This window comes from Podarcis muralis, chromosome 14 (assembly GCF_964188315.1).
Source record: "Podarcis muralis chromosome 14, rPodMur119.hap1.1, whole genome shotgun sequence".
In the NCBI taxonomy this organism is placed as follows: Eukaryota; Metazoa; Chordata; class Lepidosauria; order Squamata; family Lacertidae; genus Podarcis; species Podarcis muralis.
The window spans coordinates 10,175,403-10,198,137 of record NC_135668.1 but is presented as its reverse complement, the minus strand read 5'-3'; the positions used below and the strand labels follow the sequence as shown (position 1 = coordinate 10,198,137).

Below are 22,735 nucleotides of genomic sequence, written 5' to 3'. Positions count from 1 at the left end.
TGACTGACATTTAAACACCCCTATGCGACCTGCAACTAAACTGGTTGGTTCAGGTGTGTCAAACTACCTACTGAAACATTAATAAACTGAATTGTTAGTAACCTGGAGAAGCTTCAGTCACAGCTGAACTGGAAGCAAACATCAAAGGATATGGTCTGAGTCCCCTTGTTGCATTAGTGCCTGCTGCTTGTTGTTACTGTTGGCAGTGATGATAAATGTTTCGTTGCAAAATGGGAACATGACAATATCTGTATTTTCAAATGGCTTGCATTTTGTGCAAGGACTGCAGCTGTCTAAGTGAGCCATGAATCCAAATCTTCATCTGTCAGCAGAATGCTGTCCCAGCTAGCATCCTTTTTAAGATACTGTTTTCCCAGACAAGCCTCCAGGGAGAGGTGGCATTTTACATTATCTTTCCAAAGTAATACGGAATACCTGTGTTGAACTACAATTGCGACTTCACACAAAACATTGCTTTGGAAGTTACAAAAGATTACAAAGGATTGTCCTAGTTTCATGTTTCCTCCATGATCTCCCGTAGCACTCATTTTTGTAAATTCCAAGATGACAAACAAATAAGACTCTTAGTACAGATATGGACTTTTTCGCTAGTGGATAATGTGAGAATATGTGTAGAAGATTAGCTGGACCGTTGCCAAAAATGGTGGACCTCTGTTCTGAGGATGCTATTGTTGTAAAAGGCATTTTGATAACAATGCTGCTCTTTGAATTGGGATTTGAGGGGGAGAACTGAATCAGCAGAATGTGAAGTACATACTCTGTCCTCTCAGACTGAGGGTGTCCCTCCTGTATGCATAAGCAAGTGGTTTTGCAAGAAGCTATATTCAAAAACAAGACTCTATTAAGAAATATTTGTGGCTGGAAAATGGTCTTGAATATATCATCTGAGTGTGCAGTTGATGATATGCATGTATTTGGCTTTGGCCATTATATTAGTAGCATATGTAAGATATGACATCAGTAAAGGACACGGAAGAAGAGAAATTGAGATGAGGGAGCGAATATGGCAAGCATCTATTTCTTGTTTGAAAAAAACAATTATGGTGTATGTTAAGGGCTCATCTCCAGTTAAATCACACAGTTGGGATTAAAGCTGATTTGGTTCCTATTACTTTTCTTTAAAAATACTTTTTATGGAATGCATGGAAGGTCTTTTTAAAACTTTCCCTGCTTTAGCTTATAGAAATGCAAAGAAAGTGTCTTGCTCTAATAACTGGCAGAGCTGAAGTATGGCGGAACTATTCTCCAAACTTCTTTTAAAATATCCCCATTTCTATCTTGTTCTCTGCTAACTTAATCATGTGACTTTAGATGTGACGTCTGATAGAGAACAGGTTATTCTGCATCCAGGGGTTCCGAATGTGAGACAAACATCCCTGGAGAAATTCAGGCAATTGTTAAGAACGTTTCTAAATTACCCCTGACACATATGACCCTCCCTTGTTTTTATGTGTCTTATCTTGGGGACTGGTGCCAAATGGAGGAGGCAAGGCAGAGGAAAGGAGAAGGGAGGTGGATCTGTCACAAAGGATGGCAGTAAAGTCATATTGTTGCAAGGCTGACTGAAATTTTATAGTGGTCATGTTTCACTGTAGATAGATCCTGCTGTGGTTTGCTGCTGTTCCCAGAGGCCAGTTTACCAACCACAATGTAGTTTATTCATTTGGCCACATCCTGATGGTGCCATACAATCACATAATTGGGATTTTCGCATGGTGCACATGTACTTGAGGAGAGGGCTTTTGCCCATGGACCATAAACTGAGCAACCTATCATATGCTTTAGCTTGTTTGTTGCTGTTGGAGAACTTGGAACTTTTTTTGAGTGTCTGGTACTTGTCAGAACTTGGAGACTTTCAGCAATTGCACAGTCTCTGTTGAACCGGAAGAGACTTATTTCCATTCAAAGAAGCGGTGGGTGGGGGTGAGGAAGAAGTAAGGAAGAAAATGGCAAATGGTGCGTCTTTTATTTTCCTTCCTTTTAATCAAGGTTAAACTTTGCTGATACAATCTGCCTTCCTTGTGCAAAGTTTATTTTACCAGGGAAAAAGCTCTGTTTTTAAAATAGATCATTACTGGCAGTTGAAGTAGCATTCCTTTGTGGGTTTTGACATTAATACTATCAATTGGAGGACTTGGTGTTTTTTGTTTAATTAGCACTGTAGTTTACAGCTATTCCATGCAATTCCCATACTTGTCAGTGGATAAATAAGGTGATCCACATGGACTAAGAATGAAATTCAAAGTGATGCCCCTCCCTGAGAATCACAAAATGTGTGAACAAAGAGAACTTCAGCAGGCCACAGTAATCCATTAGATCTCCTAATATGAAACCTTGGCTCATTTTCCTTTCAGAAAATGTTTTGCTTTTGGGAGCAGGAGGTTTGTGGAAGCAGTCTTGCACTGTATAGCAGTATTTTGTCCCTTTTCCTTTAAAATTGTGCAGAAGGTTTTGAATCAAACTACATGGCAGAACAATAAACACACTAAAGGATTTATTGCCTCCCAATATATTTTAGTAAACTCAGCAGGTGTCAATGTAATCTTTGCTTTAACCCTAGAGAATGTAATTATTGTACTAGAAGTAAAGATGTTAATCCATCCTTTAGAGTGTTCATGGGATAAAACTGGGGTATGTGTACAGACATTACTGCTTCCCCAGGATTATTCTCACCAAGAAAAATCAGGAATGGTCTTTGGGCTAATGGGTGGAAAATAACTAGAGAATGTAGTTTTGCTAGTAGTGAAGAGAGGTTTGGGGTGTATGTGAGACAAAGGTCTTCACCCAGTCTCATCCTGGATGGAAATCCTGCTTGCAAGTAAGTAATGGTATAGAGCCAGTATAGTGCAGTGGTTAGTGTCAATCAAGATAGGGGAGACCTGGATTCAAATCACTTCACTGGATGGCATTGGGATAGCCACACACACTCAGTCTAACCTACCTTATCGGGTGATTGTGAGGGTTGAATTGGAGAAATGGAGAATGTATGCCTAACCCTTGAACTCCTTAAAGAAAGGTGTAAATGTTCTCTGAAAATAATGTGACTGACTAGAAATAATGTACTCATTCTCTTTTATTTTTAGGCTGTTACAGTGCGGAATTCCATGGCTAAATCGTTGTACAGTGCTCTGTTTGATTGGATAGTTTTTAGAATTAACCATGCACTTTTGAATACCAAGGACTTTGAGGAGAGCACCAAGGTAACACCTAGGCTCGGTTTAAATGTCTGCTTAGATTTTATCCATCCTTCATATTGCAATTCTATAGGTTTTATTTGTGTTGTCATGCTCAGACATTGCATGTAGCCATTTTGGTAGAAGAAGGCTAGATTTTAGCAGTAGTTTGAGCTTGAGGACAAATCTTTGGACTTTTGTGACCAAATAGAAGCATTGCCTTAAGACTTGTATACAAAGTGTATTTTTATTTAAGATCTGAACCAATTCCGAAATGATTGCAAGTGCTTTAATATGTGTGTTCTTGTGCAACCTATCAAATTCATCTATTAAGGGTAATATTTATAAAACTTCACTTTATGTTGCAGACTTTGTCCATTGGAGTACTTGATATTTTTGGGTTTGAAGATTATGAAAGTAACAGTTTTGAACAGTTTTGCATTAATTTTGCAAATGAACGTTTACAACACTATTTTAACCGACACATCTTTAAATTGGAGCAAGTAAGTCTTTAAAACTACATAGTTGCTTTTCTTTCTTTTTTTACTAATAGTGAAATTTCATTTATTTTATTTTATTAATAGTTTACTAATATTGAATATATAACTTTCACCTGAAAGTAATTTCACTATATTATATCCATTTGCAGGTGGTAGTTCTAGTGTTACTATTTTTCATAAAACCATCATATGTTGTAAAAAAGAAAGTATTTTGTTGGAAGTTCCTAATCAAACTGCATGCTTGTGTTCTCACCTCTCAATTGATATGAAGATCATAGCAGCTCTCACAGAGCCTTAATTTTTCTCTCTTCAGTAGAATGTTGGCCGGCCATCTCAGCTTAGGCTACATCTTATGCAGTGTCTGGCTAACTGTGCAGGTGAACACAGAACTTGAAATTCTAGTCTGTGGACAGTTGGAAACATTTGCTTTACAAAGGCAAGGCTTTCTGCAAACATTCATGGGTACTTTGCTATTGAAACTTTGTACATGTTCAGAGGCCACCTGTCCAAGTTGCCAGAAATTGGGGAAATCTAAGGTGGCAACTCGGAACAGGTCATGTGTCCAGGGGTCAGGGCTACTGCAGACTACAATGTATTTGATGCTGGAAGGAGTATAATCAGAGATGAAACTCTGCAAAGCTTCTAGAAGAAATCAGACTCTATTGTTCACTAAAATACAGGTTCTGTAATTAAAACATTTTCTGTGTTTTCATTTAATTACTAGTTAAAAACAATATTTAGCCACTATTTGCCTGGCCAATAGAGCATTTTATTGGCCATCAGAACTCAGGCATTCAGTGTATGAAGACAGTACTCACAAACCCATCCCCTCCTTGGGGTACACAATTGCGGGAAGAAAAGCCTTCTGATCTTCCTCGAAGGCTCCTTCCTTTCTATATATTTTCCATATAAAACTGGTTCTAAAGGATCTACATTGGCTCCCAGTTTGTTTCCAAGCACAATTCAAAGTGTTGGTGTTGACCTTGAAAGCTCTAAAATGCTTTGGTCCTGTATACCTGAAGCACTCAATGCAAGAAGTGAGGGTATAGGGAACCAGGCTCTCAGAGAGCCTTTGCGGTACTGGTGCCCACCCTGTGGAACGCCCTTCCAGCAGACGCCAAGGAAATAAACAACTATTGGACTTTTAGAAGACATTTGAAGGCAGCCCTATATTGATGTTTTATTGTGTTTTTAATGTTTTGCTGGGAGCTGCCCAGAGTGGCAGGAGCAACCCAGTTAGATGGGCAGCATGTTGTTGTTGCTGCTGCTCAAACCTTGTAGTTCAGATTTATCTGAGCAACTCAGCCAGGCTCTAGATGTGAAACAAGCTGCAGGGCCTTCTGTTGGCACCAGGAGGGGAAAAAAGAGGAGCTGAAGGCAGTTCTTTTTTCTCAACTTGTTCCTTTAACTGGCCTGAGATGTAAGTCACCTTCTAACCCTTTGTAGGATTGGAAGGAATTGAGGCACCTCCCTAACTGTGCTTAAAAAAAAGTAGGGAGATTTTTCAGTGGAAGAGACCTCCTGCCCTGTTCCCTCATATTCCCTCCCATATCTACACAGGGTGCAGAAATATGGCAAATCAATATGCTGATAATCGGCACGTTTGGTAGATGCAGCACAGGATGTTGCTGCAGCTTCATTATAGGCTACCCTACACTTGAGGTAGGAAACACTTGTATGCCATGACACATTAAAATTGTCTGTTTACATGGTTGCTGGTATTTGGAAAAAAACATCAAAGGAGCAGCCCTCATGCACAGGCTTCCTGAGTTTGTTAGCATATGGCTTGACTTTTCACTGTGTTTAGCAAAGAAGATTGCTTTAAAATACTGCTAAAATATTATGTGGGGTTTTTGCCTTAATGAATGTAACTTGCTCCCATCCCAGGAGGAGTACAGACTGGAAGGCATCAGCTGGCATAACATAGAATACACAGACAATTCTGGCTGCATAAACCTTATCAGTAAAAAGCCAACAGGGTTGCTCCATCTGCTGGATGAGGAAAGCAAGTGAGTATGTTGTTGCCCAACTCTTGTGATTGTCAGGTTTCAGATCACTAAAGTCCTGTGTTGTTGTTGTTGTTGTTGTTTGCAAGTGAGTAGCAGCCTAAAAGTGAAAACCAAAATAAGAAAGATCCCTTATGATTATCCATCCATTAATATTTTAAAGATCTCCTTACCCTTAGGGAGGAGGATGCAAATGATCAAGCTGTCCCCAGGACGAGAATGCTCACTCAGGTTAATATGGCCATCTGTATGGGATGTGCTGGATCTCCATCAAAATATTACATTGGGTTGTTGTTCAGGATGCCAACCCATGCCCTTATCCAATGCTTTTTATCTAAAAAGAAATGTTATGGGTACTCTCGTTTTGACTCAAGAAAATCCCCATTTAATAGTTCAAATCAGGAAAGATAAATACAGTAAATGGACAAAAGTACAAAGCATCACAAAATGTTTAGGGGTATGCATACCCCTGCACACACCCACACACCCAGAAAAATAGCACTGCCCTTATTCATTTTGCACACACTATTCAGTGTCATTCCCCATCTTCCCCACTCAGTCAACATTCCATGACCACTAAACATGTTAAGTCCTCTATGAAATGTTTTCAGGGGTTTCTTCAAGCCAGCTGATGGTAAGGGTGGTGTCATTTTGTCTGAGGAAAGATTCCCATTCAGAAAATGAGTTTACAGTTGTTGTTGTTGTTGTTGTTCCCATTCAGAAAATGAGTTTACAGTTGTTGTTGTTGTTGTTGTTGTTGTTGTTGTTGTTGTTGTTGTTGTTCCCATTCAGAAAATGAGTTTACAGTTGTTGTTGTTGTTGTTGTTGTTGTTGTTGTTGTTGTTGTTGTTGTTGTTCCCATTCAGAAAATGAGTTTACAGTTGTTGTTGTTGTTGTTGTTGTTGTTGTTGTTGTTGTTGTTTTAAATTTTATTTTATTAAGGATTTTCTTGTTTTACAGAAGTGTAGTGCCTCGTATCCCCCCCCCCCATGTAACATTTTTACAAATCCATTTCATTTGTTGAGGCATTAGGGGGAGAAGAAAAGAGAAAGAAAAGAAAAAAGAAAGGGGGGGTGGAGAGAGGGAAGATGGATAGGGGTGGGGTCGGGTGGCAGTGTTTCTATTATGTTTAATGTATGTAGAGTTTGGTGTCAGCGTTGCTTGTGTTGTTCACTTGTGTTCCTTTGGTGGTGAGAGAGGTTGGGGTTGGCCTAGGGTGTGATTGTTTGCTTGTGATTGGCTGTGGTGATCTTTGTTTTCGTGTGTGAGTGAGGTGGGTATAAGAAAAATACTGTTCCTTTTCCCTTATGGGGTATCTAAGAGCCCAAAATGCCCTTAAGTAGGTTCTCTATCGTTAGGAGAAAATAACAAAGGCCAACCAAAGAATATTGAGAAGCAAGGCAGCTAGTAAACCTGATCTTTATTAACTACTGCAACAGGGTCCTCACAACCACATGCAGGAGGGAGGAGGGACCCAGAATAATGGAGTGCAAGCTCTTATATAAACTTTTGAAATTGCCTCCCCTGTAGCTCAAGACCGCCCCGTAAAACATCACACATACATAACTGAAGGGGGGGTCTACAGCAGAAAACCTGTCTGCCAGGATACCTCATAATGGTCACTGATTGCTTTTACCTAGCCATCCTGGCCATTCCTTTGTGATGGTAGATACTTTAGTTCCTGAATCTCTTACATATATTGATAGTTTGCTCAGCTTAACAGATACTTGCCAGACTGTATTTGCAAAGGGAGGTGTAAGCCCCTACAGTCCAAAGACAACTGAAAAGCTTTTCCCATTTCCTTCCTCCTTGCAGAGAAATATTTGAGGTCAATTTGGGACAGTCAAAATGGCTTCAGGATTGCTCTCCTGTACACTTTCAGACACTATACTTATGCATGTGTGTTTGCCTTGTACATTTATGAACACATGATTTATATATATATGAGACCTTAGAATTCCTATAACAAGTTACAATATTTATATAGCTTAGATGATATAATCTATTCCATTGTGATAGGATAGCAGGAGAATCAATCTTGGAAATGTGTTCTGGAGATATGCATTACTCAGCACACACTCTCTTTATGTCATTATCCTTCCAGTATTTCCCCAATTTCCCATTCCTATCAACTCATACTTGAGTCATCAAGTATGGCATACAGTAGTTTCCTTTCTTGCATCTAAAAGCGTTCAACTTTTCTGTGAGACTTGATGGACATGAAAATAGCCTTTTCCTGAAAGGGTTTTTGTTTGTTGTTCGTTTCACAATTCAAACTTTGTGGTCATCAAAGCAGGAAAATATGTCTGTGCCCCACTCGTGGTTTTGCTACAATCATAATAGAGACTAGTCAGTATAGGCAGGGATGTATACTGAGGACCAGTGTGCACAGACTATAATAGCTGATGGGGTCCCAAGAGAAAATTCTGTGTTGAAAGTCTATTAAATAAGTTGCAATTGAAAGTGATTATTAGTATAGGAGCCAACTCCTAGGGACCAAGGTCTCTTCATCCTGCCCCCCAATAAAATAGTTGAGGGGGCCAGGCCTTTCTAAAGTTGATGGACAGTGCCGTTCAAATAGTGTGCCACATCCTGTGATCAATTATGTGGGGCAGGGCTTACCTCTCCCCCCCCCCCTGTTTTATTCAAGTTGGCACCCCAGTTATTAGACAGTTTTGGTGCATGAACGGATTGTTTTCCCCTTGCTGAAGTGATGCTAAAAAACCAAAAAAGGAGTTCTTTCTAGGACATGCAGTTCTCACAGGAGAGGCTGGCTAGCCCCAGTCCCAAGTGCAATCCCAAATTGACTGCATGCTCTGCAAGTTCTCAGTTTTGCTAGAAAGTTGGACAGTGACCCAAATACCCACAGAGCTACCACATTGTTTGAGCAGGAGTGTCCACAACAAACAGATCAGAAAAATGGAGATAGCACCAGTGATTTATGATACGCTTCTCAGTGTTCATGATCTCAAGGGAGGGTGGGAGGCTGATCTTGTGGTTCAGATTGTGTCTGGAGGAAAGCACCGCTTAAGACAATTGCAGCTTCCATAAGGAAAAACCGGCGTGGTGAGAGAGAGGCCAAAAGGCCCCGCAGGCCAGGAATTTATCCCTGCCCTGGGCATGGTGCCAAGCGCCACTATTGGTCAGTTGGCACTGCGCCCAGGGGAACGCCCTCTGATTCCTGCCACCATTTGCCAATTTGGCGGCAAGGGGACAATCTTGCCTTCACTAGGCTGGTTCACAGAGGAGGGCCGGGGACTGCCCTCAAAGCTGCCTGCCCGAGAAGGAGTGAGCGGACATCTTCATTTTATGCTATTGACTATGGTGCCAAGCCCCCTCTTTCTTTCTGTGTTACCCTTCATTTTTTTCTGAATTTTGATATACATACACTGTGTGTGACCAAACATTATGCTGATTGTTCTGTTGTTTGTTTTTTCCTGTTATTGGTCTGTTTGTTTCTTTTTTGCTACTGTATACCATTTACTGAAAGGAGGAGAGAAAAACAATAAACACTTAAGCAACAATGCTCTCTTCACACAATACTCTTTTCCTGCATGAAAACAAAATTTAAAAATCCAATTTGTTTGAAGCGTGATATGAGTGTAGTTTTTGCTGTGATGCGAATATGCTGATCAAGCCGCTACTGTTTTGTCTCCCTACTAAGCAGCCTGTAGATGCTTAGTGCCTGTGTGCTGGAAAAGGAGAGTGAAAAACCAATCAATTTTAGCTCTATAGACATGTTGCTGTTTTACTAATTATCTAATGATTTGGGAACTGAATATATCTGTATGTCTTATAAGAATACATGTATTAAAATCATCAACTAAAAACATTCTCTTCTCTTCATTCAGTTTCCCACAAGCCACAAATCAAACGCTACTAGACAAGTTTAAGCGTCAACATGAAGGGAACCTCTACATTGAATTTCCAGCTGTAATGGAACCTGCTTTCATCATAAAACACTATGCTGGAAAAGTTAAATATGGTGTGAAGGTCTGTACATTGTTCACTGCTAACGTTTTCTCTAAAAATAGATGCAATTCTTGCTTTTAATATTTGAAAGCCATAATAATGCCTTTGGAGGCTCTTGTTGTTGAATTAAGTGATCCTTATCATAGAACCATAGAACTGTAGAGTTGAAAGGGAGCTTGAGGGCCATCTAGTCCAACCCCCTGCAATGCAGGAATCGCAACTAAAACATACATGACAGATGGTTTGTCACCTGTAAAATGGGGATTTCAACTTCAGTACTGTAAGTTTTGAATCTGCACTTTTACTTTTTCTCTTCCTGTATTTGTGCCAATATTGGAACTTGGTGGATTGAATCAAGAATATATGCACTTTAACATAATCACCTATTTTGTTTTGCCTTTTTATCCCAGTTGAAGCTGACGTTTAACCATAGTTACCTGCATATAAGTTCCATTGATTTGAATGGAACTTAATGCACCTGAATGTGAGCATGTGTATGGCCTAATTTTTAAATAAAAATATCAGTTATTCTAGCACAGCCCACCTGCAGTAGGAAAAGCTTATCATGTTCATGTGCACAAACAGATCACATGAAGAACATGTGTACATTGTCTTGAGTTTGAAATTATTATGCAGTTCTTATAGGGAAGTGCAAGACCATAAGTGAGATTCCATTGCATTCTTGTCATTCCATGATCCTATTCATATTTCCCAAGTTTGATTGCTTTCTTAGGCAATGTTAGCAGCGGTGACAATGCATATTTCATCTAATTTGTAAATGCTTCAAAAAGTGCTAGAGAATAATGCTAAGCTTGAGGAACGTCTTAGAACCTTATTCGGCCAAGCAGCTTTAACAGATGCATTTAACAGATGTACAGCATACTATTGAGCATATATTATTGCCCTGACTATTGTAGAAATCAAATGTTTTAGGAACATAGGAAGTTGCCTTATACCAAGTCAGGCTTACTAGTTCATCTAGCTCAGAGTTGTTGTACACTGATAAGCAGTGGCTATATCCAGGATTTCATGTAGGAATCTTTCCCAGGCTTACCTGAAGATGTCAGAGATTGAACCCAAAACCTTTTGCCCTGAAAACTTGTACTCTACTACTTCAGGACTTGCTGAACACTGTATTTCATTTCTTCCCTCTTTAGGATTTCCGGGAGAAAAATACAGATCATATGCGACCAGACATTGTTGCTCTCCTAAGAAGCAGCAAGAGTGCCTTTATTTGTGGAATGATAGGAATTGATCCTGTTGCTGTGTTTCGTTGGGCGGTCCTCAGAGCTTTCTTCAGAGGTGTAGTTGCATTTAGGGAGGCAGGAAGGCGGCACATTGAGAAGAAAACTGGTAGGTGTTGTATACTGTAACTGTCTTCATATAAAATGGGTTCGTCCATAACCTCTCAAAGGTGTCTGCTGTGTCTTTAAGGGCTAGTCTCCAATTTCAGATCTTGCATTCTAAGAAATCAAGGTTTTATATGCTTTACATCCCCTCCCCTAAAGCTTGTGGCACATAAAAGATGAACCTCATGATCCCATGAATACAAAAATAAGATGGATCTTAATAGTTTAGGACAAACTATTGTGTGAGCTTTTGATAGGGCATAGGTCTTAAAGTTGATTAAACATACCTGATAGTTTTAACTGAGCCTGTTGTTGTTGTTGTTGTTGTTGTTGTTGTTGGCAAAGTCTGAATGCATAGAACCTTTAGAGATGATTCCTAAAGAATAGGTAGATGGATTTTATTTCCAGTCTTAGTACCACAGCACCACAATACTACTATAGAAAACAAAGCCCTCTTCCTGCTCTTTAAGAGTAAAAGACAGCATTTCCCCACCATTCCAGCACTGGTGTGGGAATCACTGTAAATGCTGTCATTTCACTTTGCCCAGAATGATCTGGGCAAAGTAAAATGCAGTTTATTCCAGCCACTAGCACTCCAGCACCAGAATGGGGAGGGCTGGAAATGCTGTGTGCAACAGAGGTGCTATGTGATGGCATGTCTGGTGAGTGTATGTGGTGCATTTCTGTCTGTGTGTGCATACATTGGCCATGCCCGCCACTAGCATGGGACCCTTGGTTTGAAAAAAGTTAGTCACCCCTCTATTAACATTTATAAAATAAACTCAGTGTATCTGAAGAAGTGTGCATGCACACGAAAGCTCATACCAAGAACTAACTTAGTTGGTCTTTAAGGTGCTACTGGAAGGAATTTTTTTTGTTTTGACTATGGCAGACCAACACGGCTACCTATCTGTAACTATAAAATAAAGGTCATTTTAAAAGTCCTTTTGCATTTAATCATAACAAAATTAATTTCTCCCAGGCTGTTTGTTTGGGGCCTGCTGGTTACTGTGAACTGGGCTATAATCTCCTTGTCCTGGTTCTCCTTAAAATCTTTTTATAACCCAACCTCAACCCCCTTCCCCCCAAAAAACTACATTCTAATGAACTCTGAATCTGTAGCCTTGAATATTTGAGGATATTTTGCTTAAGGTGTGCACAGTATTTTGTGAGGCTTGTCCTTGTTTCTCTCATGCCTGCGTTTTGGGGGCCTTTTTCTTTTCAAAACTGAAAACAATTAGCTCAAAACAAATGTGTAATAGATCGTCTTTGGGGAGATTCACATTGAACATACTCAAATGCTGTTACGTATTACAATTTGCGTGTAAGCATTTGTACTAAAGAGCATTCAAAAAATATTTGACACTTAATTGCAAGTTACTCAGGATATTAGTTTTGCAAGCATGCTTACAAATGTTATAGTAAAATCTGGCTGCTGCTAATTTAGGAATAAAATAATGGAATTGTGCCTGATGTTCTAGTCTATTTCACAATAATTTTCATATGCTCATCCCTTCCAAGTGTATCATGGCTACCAGTCAATTTGTTCAAGAAACCAAAATGCAGATTTTGTGGCACAGGTACTAACTTGTTTATCAACTACATAGCTAGAAGAGCAAGAATTTGGGCTATTGCACAAGGTATTGTTTTCATGTAGGATGGTGGATGTTTTCACTACAGATATATATGACACAAATGTGTGTTTTGCTGTGAGTGCATATGCTGAAAAGCTATATTGGCAAAAATATACCCATATGTTGATGGTATACAGGCTTTCCATGTTTGCTCTTCTTTCATTTTTTGGCAGGGAGGGGGGATGTCATGCGAGAAACAAAATCTAACCTGCTTTCACAAATATCCAGAGTGTTAACTGTGTCAGCCTCTTGCAGCTTTTATTATTGCTGTGATCTTATTCCTAAAAATGGGAAACTCAAGGGGAGAGGGGAATAAGAGCTTTCCTTTTGGACAAATGAAAATACATTTTTGCAGATGCTAAAAGGTTTTCGTTCTGGCCAAACTACATGTTACAAATGTATAATGATAGGAGTAGCTGCTGCTTGCATGGGTGGGTGGGAATGATTATTGGGTCAGATTAGTCATATTGATTTGTACTGGGGGGGGGGAGTAGCTTCCACTAAGGAAAGCAGCTTTCAGAGGGGGCATTTTCCAGCGAAATAGTGGTAAATTTTCTAGCCAACTCAAATCTAGTTGGAGGCAATGATGGTGTGAAAAATTAAACTTTGGACCCTTATAGTTCATCTGTTTTTAATTGTTACAAATGTACCATGGAGAATATCTAAAAGCGTTAAGTGGAATAGTCAGGGCTTTTTCATTTCTTGCACCTGGCATAGCTTGAACTCCTGATGTGAGCATTCCACATCAACTCTTAGATATACTTCTTTAATCATATACTGCTGTTCTTTACAAGGGTAGCTTTTATCTACAGGTGTGTGGAACATCTCATGGACAGTCAGAAAGCAATAGGAAATATTGTCTGAGAAAGCTTCTACAGTTACATTTATGGTACATATGGAAAGTATCTCATGCCTATGTCTCGTTCGTTTTAAATCACTTTATTTTGTTCTTTCCGTGCCAGTGATGTTGAATATCAGTGCTGTGCATTAACTTGAAGTTAATATTTATTTGCAGTGTTTTCTTCTGTAGCTTTTTGTACTTCTGTTTATGTAGTTTAGCTTTTCAAATACATCTGTTAAGTTTCTAGAGTTGAATGAATGCAAGTGTCTACAGTTTGTGCTTTTCTTCTCCTGACTCAGCAAGTGATACTGTAGCCCTTCTACATTTATAGTAGCAAACTTTCATCCTGATAACTGAAAGTAAAAAACAAACATCACATTTTCAAAGTTCGTATTTCAAATTTTAGTGAAGAAAGATTTGCTTTCCACACTAAAAATTGATTAATATATCTCACATAAAAATGATCCACATTCAAGTGGGCCTGTGAAATCATTATGAGTGCAAACCCTGGCTTTTTAAATTGTAATATTTAGATGATGTAGAAAATTTCAGGCAAAGAATCTATTTCCACCATTGTAATTTCCCTGTAATAGTGGTCCTGTATCAAATTTTGCTGTAGTTCTTGGTTCATCCTCTATCTTAATCATTTGTGTTAGGCATATGCTGCAAAGTTAAATAGCCACCCTTACACGAGACTGTTTTAAGTATCTGGCAACTCTTTCTGTTTTGAGCTATGTTTGTGTTGCATTTAGCTATCCCATGTTACTGTCAGTATAATCCCTATTATGTAACCATTTCTGCTGGCTATTGATGGTGAAACAAAGCTAGTAGTTAAAATGGTATAATGTGAGGTAGACTGCCCAGTCAAGATCATAGAATAAATATGCAGCATCCAGTTTAAAATGAACTTTTTTGTGGTCTGTCCACATCTAGACTGCAGCTGTTCTGAAATTTATTCAGTCTAATCCATTCCTTCGGTCAGTCTTTCATTCCATTTCATCATCAAGGTCACTTCCAGACAACTTGTTTGTTGAACATTCATCCCGATTTGCTTCTACAAAGTTTGCAGGGAAGTTATATGATGTGGGCTGTTAAAGCAGTTGTCCCTAAGCTTTTTGGTATTGCAACCCACAATTCCAAATTTGCTTGTTAGGATGGTCTATTGATTTGTTGTCACATGAATTTTGGACCTAAGATCTTAAGCAGCTGTCAATTTCAAGTGTTTTAATTGCAAGTTTGCCTATCTAATAACCATTATTTGAGGCATCCAAGCAAAAATTTACTTAACTGTGTAGAATTTGTTGAAATATTTATAGTACTTGCAGTTATTCACAGTGTTTTATTTTTAATGGGAATCTAAGAACACCAGTCAACTGATTGCAGGCTATTAATTCATAAACTATGAAAGTTATTCTAAAAACAGGTGATTAAACAGGCAGTGTCAAATATAATTAATGAAAAAGTTCATTATGGCAAGCATCATCAGTAGGATGGCTGAGTTTGCATTTTTCCAACAAGTAGGTCAATGCAATGTTTGGTAGTTGCCAGACATAGTCTGAGATCAGTATTGATAGATAGCTTGCTACTGTCTTCATAGCTGTCATTGCTGAAAAAACCTGTATTGCAAAAATAAGCACAGAGACTGATTCAACAAGCTCAGGATACTCAGTGGTAACTGAGTAACTTAGCAATTTTGGTAATTTGAAGCCAGATTTTAAATAGCCTCACTTCCAGAAAAATATATTTGATGGTCCAATCACATGATAGTTTCATGAATTGTTCTTTTTGTACAAGTACAATTTTGTGACATCACTCAAATGCCTCTGTTTCTTCAGCAGAAAAGTCTTGGGCAAACTTAAACTATACAAACTTCAAATCTCCCTTGGCTTAACTATGAACTAAATCTTGTGGCATATCTGCTGAAGATTCCTCACAAGTTGTTCATACAGAGAGTTATTTTGAGTGTCATTTGTTCCTGCATATGAGAGGTGAACTGTAATAATCACTCAAAACAACACCCTCAACAAGCGCCTTGTGGTGAACCATCTCCAGATCTGCCTCCAGAAAGCAGTTCCCAAGTGTTACAGTGCAAGACTTGAGCCTTTCTGATGTTCGGTTACAAACATAAGAGGCACTGCCATTTAGTCTTTATCTTCCTGATTATGTTGTAACAACAATAATATGAATCAAGCCCAACACAAATAATAACTCATGATGCTTGAAAGTAAAAAAAAAACTGTAACAAAGAGAGCACCTAGAATAAATTATGTAGATTAAATAGGCCTGTCCTGCATTATGAGAGTCCACATGCAGAATCTGGCATATCTGATGCAGGATTTTTGCAAGACTGGAAGTACAAGATAAGTAATAATTAGAATTATTGGAGACATGGATGATAGTTTTCTGTTTTCAAGATTAAAGCCCTAAGAGCCACATAAAAGCAATAATTGTTATGATTTGTTTTGAATTTCACATTTCAGCAGGCTATACCTAATCTGGAAATAATTCACAGCCCACATCAGATACACATATTTATAATAATCAGAACAGCTTATTTAAAATGATGCATTAGGTAATGCCCTTTGGAAAATGTGATCCTAATTGCTAATGGGTAAGTGAGCTCATTAATCCCATTAAACATAGAAATGTCATGCTGTTTTATGAAAATGCTATGATAAAATTGTTAACACATATCATGGCCATGCATTATAAAATGCAGTGCTGTTTCACTGTTGATTCCAATTTATAATTCATTCTTTTGGCTGCAGCTTTATCTTTTCAAAAAACGAAGGGAAGTTGCCCCAAACCCAGCAACTTGCCTTACAACGATCCAGTAAAAGATCAGTTCATCTCTGTCTTGTGCACTCCTCAGAATTGCTAGAAATGGTGAAATTACTGTCCGTAGGCAGAAAGCACCCCATCACTTTTGAACTATTCTATGTCAATAAGGCAGTTGTCCGCACTGTTCTTGACTCTTCGTTGGTTTCTGCTTATGTAATCTTTCTCTTTTCTCCATGTTTTTGTTTTGCTTCCCAAGGGCATGATGATGCGGTTTTGAAAAGTGTGGATAGTTTTAGCTTTCTCCATCACCCAGTTCATCAGAGGAGCTTAGAGATCCTGCAGAGATGCAAGGAGGAGAAGTACAGTAAGGCGCCATATCCCACCATCTCTCTGACATGACACTCACACACAGCAGGAAATGGAAACCAGGAGCATTCTTAGTAGCAAGGGTGGGCAAGCACGCTTGGAACCTTGTAATGTAGAACCTGAAGGCATCTTGAATGACAAGACCTGTTAAAACGTAGGAGGGATCTTAGTGCCCTTTTCTTGGGAATTTATAGGCAGGATGGGCCCTAGAGGTTTGAGTGGATGCTCTGAATCCTGTTTTTACCTCAGTCATTAAGATTTTTCCAGTATATAAGCCTGATTAAGGCATGGAGCAATTTTACCGAAGAAACTGTTGATTATATCTCCTAGGTATCCCAAGATTTTCGTTAAAAGCTTTTCATTAGTGACAGCCTTTAGACAGAGGAATAATCTAATCTGTATTTATTCTAGCTAGATTTTTTTTTTTTTTTGCAAGATTCCACCAAATTCTGGTGCCCTCTTTTTTTATATAGTAGTGTCTACATGTGGATATAAATGTATATACATCTTTTTAAAAAAGAAAACCCTCCACTTTTTGAGAACTCTAGTGCAATGTAGAATAACTGTTCTGCCTTTGGAGGATTTCCTTCATAGAAGAGAATAGATATGCACTTGGTCTCCATTTCCTTCTCCTCACTTCCGTTTGTTACATAATGAACTAGTCCTGCATGAAAACCAGGCCCGTTTGCCTTTGATACTAATGATGGCTGGATTTCTGTTGTGGGAGGAGCAGGGGTCTAGCAGCATGAAACATAACACCCTCTGCCATAAAGAGTAGCGCATGGTGTTTCAGTGTTACAATTACATTGGGAGCCTACTGAAGGGTACCTTGATGCTAACTTGCTCATTAAACAGCTTTGCATATGCAGTAACCATTCCACCTTAATGATCAGGCGCATCACCATTTCAGACTCTTGAAACAGGAGATATTTTTTAAAAAAAGTTTCTTTTCAATGTTTGCCTGACTACTTGGACAGAATTGATTCAGCTTTTCAGTGTGTTGGGTTCCAAGGAAGACTGAAACCTTGTGCCTTCATAGACCTCCATTTTTGCATTTGTGCTGTAATGGCTTATAGAGACGCCACATCACTGCTAATCTTAATAAAGGAAATGCCTTTCCCTCATGTATATGTTGCGTATCTTTTGGAGTGTCACCCCCCACAAAGGTTGGTGTTCCCTCTGCAAGAGGTGTGGATGGTGTTAACCTATAAGAAGGGCTGAACGGATGGTGTTATATGAACTGAGTTGAATAAGTTGCATGAGTCTTGCATTACATGGATTTTCTCCATCATGTTTGAATATAAGAATATATAATTTAAAAGAAAAAATTGTAAAAGTGTGCTCTGAAATCAGTTTTGGATGGAATGGTGTAGGAACTGCTCTGCTGGACAAAAGGTCCATCCAGGCCAGCATTCTGTTTCCAGCAGCATCAAACCAAATGCCTGTGGGAAGCTGGAAGTCAACCGCCTTCTCCTGTTTGTCCTCAGCATCTGGTATTCATCCCTTTGTCCTCCGCATATAGCTCCATCTAGTCAAGGGCAAGAGTTGTTGATTAGGCCCAGTGAATTTCCCCCATCTTTTTTATTTTTTAAAAAGTATCAGTTAGTACTCTTTGCAAAAGCTGTTGCTAACAAAATCCATAAAGTGTTTTACGTTTTGTGTGAAACTGTGTTTGTCCTGAGTCTTGTGCTAATCAAGTTCATTGGGTTAGCTCGAGTTCCAGCATAGAGGAAGAAAAAATGCCTCCCTATTTTCAACATCATTCATAATTTTAAGTCTTTACTGTGTCCTTCCCTAATCTTGCTTCTAATTCAAAAAGTATTGAATACTTTTGCCTTTTCCCATTAGGGAAAAAGTGCTTCAACCCCTCAGTTACTTTAGTCGCCCTTTGCTTTTTCAAGCTCTACATTATCCTTTCTTAAGGTGACCAGAACTACACACAAGTGTTTCAAATGAAGTTGCACAATAGCTTTTATATAAATATATTAAGATACTGGCTGTCTTTATCAGTTTGCTCTTACACTGCATCTCAATAGCCATTTTGTTGCCCATTCGTCCTATTTGGAGCTTTCCATGGGGAGAATGCAGATTTACCAAGCTGTAGCTTTGCCACAGTGTGTGTGTAACCACTTGTTAGGCCAGCCATCTGTGTGCTGGGTCACACAGTGAGGAGATACTTCCGACTCTTGCTTCTGTGAATTTCTAATCAGGTTTGGAAGGCATTGTATGATTTTACAGATAACTGGTCACCAAGTATTATTGATTGATTGATTGATTGATTGATTGATTGATTTATATACCACCCATCATCCAAGCACCACGGGGCAGTTAACAATATAAAAACACAAAAGTAGTAGTTAGGGACACACTGCTATAACTTTTACTTTGCAAATTATTTTGGTATACATCCGTGGTCTTCTGTCCTGAACAATTTGCAAACTTCTGCAGACTTCACTCCTTATTCCATGACTTTAGGTCCTTATGAATCAGTTACGTAGCAGTGGGTGCGATACAAATTCTTAGGGGATGGCATTTATTGCTTTCTATTAATATAGTTGAATGCTTCTCTTCCCCCACAGGGGACTACTTATTTTAAGAACATTACAGTAGCATATTATGAAGCAGTCTGCACATACGACACTGGTTCTGGCACATATGCTTGTGTTTCTGAGTCTGGCTCAAAAGTGCTGGTTTTAACATAAAAGGGCCTATACAGCTCAGGACCCTGATACCAAATGGAATACCTCCCTTCACTTGAAGATCATGTGAGAGAGGATCAGAGGGTGGCAGCAAGGGAGAGGGGATATTTAGTTGTGGCCTCTAATTCATGGGATGCTATTCCCAGGGATGTCTGCTTGCTCGCCACTAACCACCTCCCAGGCTTTTGAGAGAGTAATAATCACGCTTACTGCTTTTTTGGGGGGGACGGGACGGGACAATATTTTATGGTTAAAACCTAATGGTTATTTTAATTTGTATATGTAAGTGACCTAGAGACGCTTTGTATAAGGTGGCTAATAAATTGAATAAATATTATCCCTCGTTGCTCTTAAATCCTGAATGATGCAATTCATGCATAGTTGTTGACAAAAGGGCCTCGCTAGCAGCTCTTAAGAAAATTCAATGGTCATGGAAGAAATAATAAAGTTTACAAATACTAATTTAATGTTTTGAAAATGACTAGGCCCAGAGAAGATTACATTGCATGAGTGATTCTTGCCAAACACAGTAAGACTGCTCACCTTCAAATCTCGTCATCAAGATAGAGCTTTAGCTTATTGAATCACCTTAATTTATTAATATTTATTTATCTCTTCAGTAATCTTTTCATGTCCTATGGGTATACTATGACTGAAAGATTTATTATTATTTGCTCAGTTTTTTGTGGGTGTTTTTTTTGCTAATTAGGATATTTGTGGCCTTATTAAAAGCAATAAGTCTTGGCTTGACTTCTAGCCAAGTGTGTGGAGGTGTATAATATCTTATTTTTTTGTACTTCCCTTACACAAGGATATATCAAAGGGGAACAAACCAGTAAATTTATTTTGCAAATCTAGTTACCTAAAATTGGGGGTCATTCCATACCAGATGATTGGGTTCAAAGGTTCCAAAATTGTTAAACCAATCTCATCTGCCAGTTGACTCCCTTTATAAATCCAGTTTGAGGATACTGAGTGTTCTAAATGCTGAATATACATTATCAGCTAATCCTTAGAAAACCCTGTAAATTAGGTCAGTTCTGTATCTGATTTGTTATGACATGGTGGAGGAGGGAAATTGGAACCAAGAATTTCCTGTTTCATTTCTTGTCCACTGTGCTGCACCATCTCTGAATACCTATGTTAGGGTTAGTAATGCAGGTTAGAGCCCCCATAGTTTTGCATTTCAGATGAGACTTTCAGACCCACTTAAGGCAAGCCATGTTTGTGTTAAATTCTGCATAGTATGTTTTGCAATAGAGGCTGTAGCTTTTAAGATGGAACAGCTAAGAAGTGTATCTTGTATTCAGTAAAATGTATTGAACCATGCTGGGCTTTTAAAAAGAAAATGCCCAGACCAAAATAGTGAACTTTGTTCCTGGTAGCTCTGCTACCAGGTTGGAGGTTGTCCAAGCACAGTATATAAGAAAGATTTCCAGTTAAGCTATTAATAGAATCCAGAGGCTTACCTCTGCACAAATTTGTGGTGTTCATATGGTCTGCATTGTTCTACTTTTATAAGAAGGAGAAAGCAGCTGACCAGAAAAGAACTTTTACAGATAATAATCTTATTGGAGGTGTGGCTCTTAGTTGCAATATTTTCCTCCTATAAAAGCTTTCCCCTTTGTGTTGTTTCTTGGATATAGAGATGTGCATCTTTTAAAAAATATATTTAAAATATGGCTTTATATGTAGGATTATAAGTCAATTTTGTGGCAAATGAGTTTAGGACATCTTTTCTTTATTTTAAGAGCTTAAGTCAAATATATCATTATTACCAGCCATGGCTCCTCGTTTATGGTTCTTCTCTCCCTCCCCCCTCCCCCAGTTCCCAGCATGTACCATTTTCAGCACATGTTGCAGTCTGATTTTCCCCACTCCCAAGCTGGTGCAGAGAATTTATCTAATGCTAAATAGAATGTTAATTTTTTTGTTGATATGCTGCCACAGGTATTGCCCGCAAACGTCCCAGAACACCACTTTCAGATCTGCAGGGAGTTAACACTATCAATGAGAAAAGTCAGCGGTAAGTCAGATTGTGTGATAAGTGTGACTGCTAGAGCAAGAGCTTTACATATGAAATTGTGACTTTGGAAAAGTTACCTTTTTACAAAAAAAACAACAAAACAAAACCCTGGTATATTCTTTGTGAAATCTAAGCAATAAAGTGTATTTGTTTCCCACATTGCAGTGATATGTATGGAGTTGGTTGGAACAGCAAGATGGGCGTGCGACAGAGCAGACTCTCCAGCCAAAGCAGTTTCCTCGACAAAGATGGGATATTTGTGAATTCAACTAACAGCAAACTCTTGGAGAGAGCCCATGGCATCCTCATGTTAGTTCATATTTTTTCTTTGTTGCAAAGATAAATTGATCTCTAGGGATAGCAACAAACATGGGACAAGTTGGGGTAAGAGAGGTCTCTATTACCCATCAGCATTCATCACCCAAGGCACACAGATTTACAATTCAGAAATCCTCAAAAGTGTATCTTAAATCTGGATGATGAGGTAGACTGCAGAACTGGGACACTATAAAATACATGGAAGCAACCTTTGAACTGTTCTAGGCCCCCGTTGCTCTCTTCTGGTCTTGGGAGTTGACCAGAGACTCTGATCAGCAGAGACAGAGTTTTTATTATGAACATTTATTAAATTAAAAGGGGTTCCTGTGTTACACAAATCTCCTTTTAGGTACCTGCGAAAGTATTGTAATCACATCAATTATATTCTCTTTTATAATTTCCAAATACCCCTTCAGAGATGCAGCTGGAAGAATACAGTATCTGAATTAATTGTCAAAGAATGTCTGCAGTTCTAAAGAAGCTTGTCACTAGGAGTTTAGTGGGTTTGAAAAAAAGATGTGTGAAACTTGTACTTTCAGTTCAGTATCTCTACAAATAGATCAGGCATAGGCAAACTCTGGCCCTCCAGATGTGTCAGGGATGATTGGTGAGTTACTGCTGCTAAGCAACGGTGGCTTATCTCTATAAGTTCCCATTCTCTCCCCCTTCTCTGCCTCCAATTCCCTGACAAGATGTTTGGGACTACAATTCCCATCATCCTTAGCTAACAGGACTGGTGGTCAGGGATGATGGGAATTGTAGTCCCAAACATCTGGAGGGCCAGGGTTTGCTATGCCTGAAACAAATGCACACACTTCCACAAGCAAGAGTGCGAGGGACCACATGAAACCAGCACTCACTATAGACTTGTTGACACTGCACTAGCACACGCTTTGCCATTGCACCAGAAGCAAATGTTTTTCTCATGAAAGTTTACAAATTAGCATTAACATGTCCCTGCTGCTTTAATATGGATCTTTGTTGCTTCTTCCTAGGCGAAACAAGAACTTCAAAGCGAAGCCTAACCTTCCAAAGGTGAGAGTACTAGA

General features: G+C 38.9%; 1 protein-coding gene across 9 annotated transcripts in view; it reads left to right on the top strand.

Moving 5' to 3' along the window:
* MYO9A (myosin IXA) overlaps positions 1-22,735 on the top strand; it is a 177,518-nt gene that overhangs the window by 65,449 nt on the left and 89,334 nt on the right. For 8 of the 9 annotated variants that reach the window (XM_077918918.1, XM_077918913.1, XM_077918916.1 and 5 more), the window contains 9 exons: positions 3,105-3,221; positions 3,563-3,697; positions 5,582-5,703; positions 9,552-9,693; positions 10,830-11,025; positions 16,534-16,641; positions 21,293-21,368; positions 21,534-21,677; positions 22,682-22,721. In XM_077918918.1, coding sequence (XP_077775044.1) covers positions 3,105-3,221; positions 3,563-3,697; positions 5,582-5,703; positions 9,552-9,693; positions 10,830-11,025; positions 16,534-16,641; positions 21,293-21,368; positions 21,534-21,677; positions 22,682-22,721 — 1,080 coding nt within the window. The remainder of the gene's footprint in view (positions 1-3,104; positions 3,222-3,562; positions 3,698-5,581; positions 5,704-9,551; positions 9,694-10,829; positions 11,026-16,533; positions 16,642-21,292; positions 21,369-21,533; positions 21,678-22,681; positions 22,722-22,735) is intronic. The other variant, XM_077918914.1, reaches the window with a different exon arrangement.